General features: G+C 37.0%; 1 protein-coding gene across 2 annotated transcripts; it reads left to right on the forward strand.

Annotated features, from left to right (window-relative positions):
* Positions 1-2036: 2036 nt before the first annotated feature.
* On the forward strand, positions 2037-4298 carry LOC105032088 (F-box protein At4g18380). Of its 2 annotated transcripts, XM_073244688.1 has the most exons (3): positions 2037-2404; positions 2737-2880; positions 2956-4298. In XM_073244688.1, exon 3 carries the CDS (start codon positions 2992-2994, stop codon positions 4054-4056), a length of 1065 nt encoding a protein of 354 aa, XP_073100789.1. In that variant the 5' UTR covers positions 2037-2404; positions 2737-2880; positions 2956-2991; the 3' UTR covers positions 4057-4298. The 2 variants fall into 2 exon arrangements, with proteins under 2 accessions (XP_073100789.1, XP_073100790.1); XM_073244689.1 differs by lacking the exon at positions 2737-2880.
* The last annotated feature ends 2349 nt before the right edge of the window (positions 4299-6647 follow it).

Raw genomic sequence — 6647 nt, forward strand, 5'->3', positions numbered from 1 at the left:
GATCATAATCTCAGCACAAAACATATATAAATTATTTATTTAGATATGTCATGAGCATACTATATGAAAAATAAAAATGTAGACATTATTAGCAATTCAACTTGTACAAAGTTGTTCGACAATAATGTATAAATAAATTATTACCAACTACATGAAATTAATGACCGGCTATACAATGGTCATTATTAGAAGCAAATTCATAAATTTAATGCCTCTTCATCCATTTCACCGCTAATAGTTCTTTAAACACCGATCAAATAAGCTTTTAATGCCCAACTTAAATGAGCATGTGAAAGATGTGGTCTGTGTGGTTTCTTATGGCCCTCCTAAGGAGACAAGATGGTACAATCATTTAACGATCATTTGCTGATCAAGTTATAACAATCTCAAACTTCAGTTAGTCATGTTTCTAAACCTATGTCAAAGCATTATTGTAATAAGAATGTCTTAAGATAAAACAACAGCGCAAGATGAGAAATTATTAGGTGGATCAAATCTATTGTGGACCTAACATAGAATGAATTCTTTTTCTGTCCTCCTTATTTTTTATGTGTAATGGTAACAAGCATCGAAATGATTTCATCGGAGGTTTATGATGGATCTGGTCCATCTAATAATTTTTTTTACAAAAAAACATAATAAAAAAAATCATTCTTGGTTTGTATTCTCTTGATGCTTTTTTTATATAAAAAAAAATTCTCTTTTTGCCTCATGTATTTTTGTGCATTCTATTCTCATCCAACCATCCAATGTGACCATTTATATGTTTATTATTTTATACATCATTAATATTTATATAAATAAAATAGAATTATTTAAATATATAATTTTCATAATGTTGTTATTTTGCTTTCATTAGTACAATCCACAACATGTCACTATAGCAAATAACAAGGACTATTGTATTGAATGAGAAAATAATTTTAAGATTGTAACAGCTCTAATTATCAAGGGACAAGACCATTGTACAACATAATGTCATTGCTAGGTCACGCCATTGATAGATCCATGATTGCTATCTTGGTATGGACGATTTCTAATGTTATTTTTGAAAATTTCTAATTTTGACAAATGCAATCTTTGTTTATACACCATGTCAATGACTAGATGAAGATGGACACAAAGACCCAAACGCAGGATCATATATCATTAAAAAAGGCTTCCACCATCTTCCCCCTTCCAGTTGCAGCCCATCCATTAGGATGTTTATGATTTTGCCAATAGATTAATGAATATATATTTCTTTTATTATAAGTACATCTCCTTTGGCTAAAACAAAAAAAAAAGTTTAAGAGAGAGAACACAAAGACTAAATTAAAAAATTAAAAAGAAACAAAAACAACCTTTAATACAGTGCAAATTGTTGTTATTAAAACTGAAGAAGAGCCTCTTCTTCACTTTTTTTTTCTCATAGGCTCTTATAGAGCCTATAGAATCCATAGGCTGCCTTAAAACTCAAATTCATGAACATGCCCCTAACCTTATTACGTCTGCATGAAAGCAATAATGAAACTTATAGATAAACAAAGCATCAATCTATCTTATAAATACTCTTTTTTAATTTGATAATGAACAAGTTGCGTAATTTGATACTTTTTTGCCCATAGCATCATCAATACTTGATGGATTATTCATACAAAATTCATTCATGTAACCGACTCACATGACATCTCAAAACCTGACATTTTCCAAGAGCCGATATCTTCACCCCATGTTCCTAATTATCACCCATCTTTTTCCTCCACAAATTCAAAAATCTTATGGATTTGATTTTTTTTTCGTTGTCGGATGACGCTATGACGTATAATTACAAGAATCAGGAATGGAAATATCGAATTTTACTTTCTCACGCTCGCTTCACCCCGAATTAGCCACTTGTCGAGCGTCGCCGTCTTTTACAAACCGACGCCGTTACGCACCGCTCCACCATTTCCCTTCATCGACATCATTTGACGTCTAGTTAACGGCGCCGTTGACTCCGCCTTTTCGCTCACGTTAGAGAGAGGAGTATATCAGAGAGAGAGCTCCGCACCATTTCTCCCGAGAGAGAGAGAGAGAGAGAGAGAGAGCGCTCGAACCTTTTCAAAACACTAATTTTCTGCAGAATTTCTTCTCGGCATCCGTAATTCTCCTCCAGGACTCGGTGTCTTTCTCCTGGTAGATCTCCCTGTGCGCCGCGATCTATTGCTGGCTTCGCATCGGGTGGGATTCGAGTGGAAAAATCATATTGTGTACCTCCAGAATCCCTAATTCCTGGGTTTTCTTTTTTGAATTGGAGCTCAAGGTCCTCCGATCGGTGGGAACGCCGGAGAAAGGTTCGATTTTGAAGTGGCTGGTCGGGTTCTGACTGGAAATGGGCTATCCGGGGGTCCTGGAGTCTTGTACCGGAACAGCAGACCCCTAGGTATTTTTCTGTTCCCTTAGCGCCTTCATCTTGTCATGTCATGGGTCGTTGATGAAAAAAAAAGGTCGTTCCTTTGATTGTGTATGGTAGTATTTATTATGAAATGCGTCATTTTGGAAGAGTTGTGGCTTTCAGCGTTCTATTTTTGCGTTCTATTAATGCATGGATCCAAATCCCAGATCTCTGCACTTTTCTTACTCTTCTTATTCGAGAAAAAGGCCATTTTTGTTTGCTTAAAGCTTGGAATTCTGAAAGTCGCCAGTAATTAAACTGTGTTTTGAGCTTTATAGATGTAAAATTTGTTCTAATTATCACTGTTTCTTTTTCATTAGGTTATTCAGATGATTCAGTTTGGCTTGCGGCTTCTCATTTCTTAGTGGCAGAGTCCCCATAAGCTAACTAGAGTTACCATTTCATATCTTAGACTGAAAGCTCGTGTCTTTTTATTACTGGGCGTATGATTCAGGAACTCCAAGGCTCAAAACTGGGCTTTTTTTAAGTTCAAAATTTCATAACTGCAAGAAAAAGACATAATTGTTACTTCTTTACAGCTAATTAGAGAAGAGAAACTTTCAGTGTCTGGGAAAATGCAGAACAAAACTAGAATCCATGCTGACCCATCTCTTGACCAAGATCAGTTTGACCGCATACCAGACTCCCTGGTCCTCCTCATCCTCAACAAGATTGCTGATGTCCGGTCCCTTGGCCGCTGCTCTGCGGTGTCGAAGCGATTCAATTTCCTGGTTCCTCTGGTTCATGATGTCTATGTTAAGATCGACCGTGTCGTCACGGTTGATGGTGATTCTGATGATGCCTTAAACCCATCTTCGCTGAAACCTCGAAACTTTTTCTCTCACTTTCTAAAGCTCATGATGTTCACCATTCTCAAACCCTTCCACCACCTTCACAACACCAATGGTGGGAACAAACCCCTCTTCCCTCAGCTCTCTCATCACTCGCCTGCACAAGTCTTGAAGAATTTCACCCACATCCGTAACCTCAGGATTGAACTCCCTGCTGGAGATGTCGGAACAGAAGAAGGGGTTCTTTTGAGGTGGAGGGCAGAGTTTGGGAGTACCCTCCAGAATTGCATGATTTTGGGAGGTACCCGGGTGGACCGAAAGCCCGCTTCTGCTGAGCAGGAAACAGCATTGGAAGACAATGGCAGCATACCCGAATCTTTCTACACAAATGGAGGGCTGAAACTTCGTGTGGTCTGGACAATCAGTTCCTTGATCGCTGCTTCAACAAGACATTATCTCCTGCGGCCAATTATCAAGGACCACCCGACACTGAAGAGCTTGGTCTTGACTGATGCTGATGGACAGGGGACATTGAGTATGGGGGTAGAGCAGCTGAAGGAGTTCAGAGAGAAGCCACTGGCAGCCTCAGCATCTTCAAATAGGACACAGGTCCCGGCATCCAACATGAAGTTGAGATATGCTCCATACTTGGAGCTTCCCAGTGGAATGGGATTGCAAGGAGCCACGTTGGTTACAATCAAGCCCACTTCCGAGGGAAGCTGTGGTAGCAACAGCTTTAGGAAGGAAACTGATGCCTTCAGTTGTGGAGCATTTGACGGGCCATTCAAGGCTGCTGCGAAGGCATTGATGAAGCGTCGGACTTACCTTTTGGAAATGAATGGTTTCTAGATTAGTGGATTTGCTTTCTTTTTGCTGCTTACCATGGTTCAATTTTTCTGCTTTCCCGGAACTGAGAGGGCTTTTACTTTCTATTAAAGGTGAAAGCTTCCATCTCTGCTTGGTTGATTGTAGTAGCTATCTGTTGTTTGGTTTCATTTCTTCTTGTATCTGTACAGGAATATCAGCTGGTTATATTTATGTCACGATTTATGAATGTAATTTTATCTCTGTAAGTTCCTGTTCCTTTTGGATGAGCAATGTTGTTGGCTTCGCTCTGTCAACTTCTGCTATTTGTTAGGTTTGATTTTGGCATCTCGCAGTTTGTTCACTACTTCATTCTTAACTGATTAGTTTTCATTTCCTGCTTTCCCTTGTGGAAGTAGAAATATCTGAGGGAACACATCACCATGATGGGGCAGCTACATGGTAGTGAAGCATTGACAACAGATTTATCTAGATACACATTATTGGTTATGTCCAAGTTAGTGTCATGACACAGTCAAATTCTTGTCCCACTGGACATGCAGAAAACTGTGGCTACAGTTTTACACGACTCTATTTGTCTTCAAGAAAGATGTGTCTGGTGGTCCAAGATGCTCAATTTTCTATTGATGACTTGTGTCAATAGGTGAAGCTTTTTGTTTTAGTCTTCACTCCTCAGGAAAGATGTCTGGAAGCTGATGTTCAGTTTTATGTCAATGATTTGTCATAAGGTTAATGTTTTTACCTGTCACACTCTGGACAGTATGTTTTATTTTAGGATGGTATGGTAACATTAAGAAATTATGGGAGAGCTGGATGGCTATGGAGCTGACTAGAAGATTTCCAAAGGTTCTGTGAAGTACAATAAGATTTGTTGAACATTCGAAGAGTTATATAGGGTATCCTCAAAGATTCCTGGATGATACAAAATCCAATAATTCTTTCTGTGTAGCCATTATATTGTATGGTCTCTACAACATCTTTAAGCCACCAGTGCAGGTTCAGAAACCCCCCAGTTGTAAGCAGGTTTTCTTCAGGTTGGAGTTGCAGTGTCTGATTTGAATATAGTGGAGATGATTTTCATCACAAAGAAACTTTTTGACTAGGTATTTTAACAATCATTGTTGTTTCTTAAGTTGGAATAATGGCATGGAGATTTGGTGGATGGTGGGATAAAATATAGTCTGAATTCTTCTGATGTCTCCCATACTTTTTGTTCTTCAGATGCAAGGATTTGTAAATAAAGAACTACAATACTAGATGGTGAGACAGGACCTAAGCAAAACAGAGTTCCATAAGCTGTTGATCCCCTACTCATCTTCAAAGAAGCTTTATCCCCAAATAATCAAGTTGCATGCATGAGCCGCTGCCAAACTTCCGGGAGTCTATATCCTAAAAGAAATAATGTGCATATGTGGTCCAATTAAGCTGCAGAGGGATCTTGACCCCTAAGAAATTAAGTGCCACCGTGGTGTCTGGTTCGATGTTAATGACTCCTCCTTGGTGAGTGATCTAAGACCCTGGGGGAAACTATTTTAGGATTTGGTGACAGATTTTGAAATGTTCCAAATTTGAAAAGCACGCTTGCAGAAAAAATCTCTAGTGGAGCAGAGAATATTCTTGGGGTCCATTTGTTTTGAATGTGAAATTATTGGATGGTCTGACACTTCATGAAAATTATTTATCTAAAAAAAATAATTTTTATTATATTTGATTGATAGAAAAATTATTTCAAAAAATGGTATTGAAAAAAATTACTACGTTTGATTAGATATAATCCTGTATAGGAATATAATGAAATTTACAAATAGATCTTTCAATATAAAATAATTTTTTAATACTAGAATAGTATTACCATCTCCAATTAATTTTTATATAATGACTATAATCACATAACCCTCTATATAATACTGTCTCTATCTTATTTTTTTTATAAATATTTTTTATTAAATAAATTTAAAAAGATATCAGAACAAATTTAATGATTATATATGCAGCTTTATTGGGAATATTTTAGTTAAGTATGGATTAGTATCACTCGAAAATTTATCAAATACCAATTTTTCATGATATTTATTTTACCTTCTCTATTTAAAAAATAAACATGACATCCATCAATTTTTTTTATTATCTCTCTCTTCTATTTTTTATATAAAATATTTGTTTATTTTTCCATTCCAAACTACCCGATCGCTTGGTGTATAATATATTTCTTACACATTGGTGGAAGAGAGTGAAATTTTTTTTGCATACGCACGTATGAGCATGATAACTACATCATTGACCATTAGGTGAAAAGATGTAGGCACATTCCAAACTACTCAGGGTAGGTTAGGTTGGTTATACTAGCAGGAGGTTCCCTAACAAGAACTTGGGAAGAAATGGTGTGAATTGTGCTAAACTTGACGATAGATGCAAAGCGAATGATGGTTCGTTACATAAAACAAGGCATTACCATTGATGAGTTGCACCCACCAAAAGATATTCTTGACGCAATCGACAACGACCATATCTTTGCACTAATCAACATAAAACGATGTCGAAAGTAAAATAAAATTTTGATAGTCATACCGCCAACCACATATTATAAACATGATTAGGTCATGACACTGACCTGA

Source organism: Elaeis guineensis, chromosome 10, assembly GCF_000442705.2.
Source record: "Elaeis guineensis isolate ETL-2024a chromosome 10, EG11, whole genome shotgun sequence".
NCBI classification, from domain to species: domain Eukaryota; kingdom Viridiplantae; phylum Streptophyta; class Magnoliopsida; order Arecales; family Arecaceae; genus Elaeis; species Elaeis guineensis.

Bases quoted from the DNA above. Each gene is read 5' to 3' on its own strand.
- LOC105032088 (XM_073244688.1), top strand. From the start codon at position 2,992: ATGCAGAACAAAACTAGAATCCATGCTGACCCATCTCTTGACCAAGAT.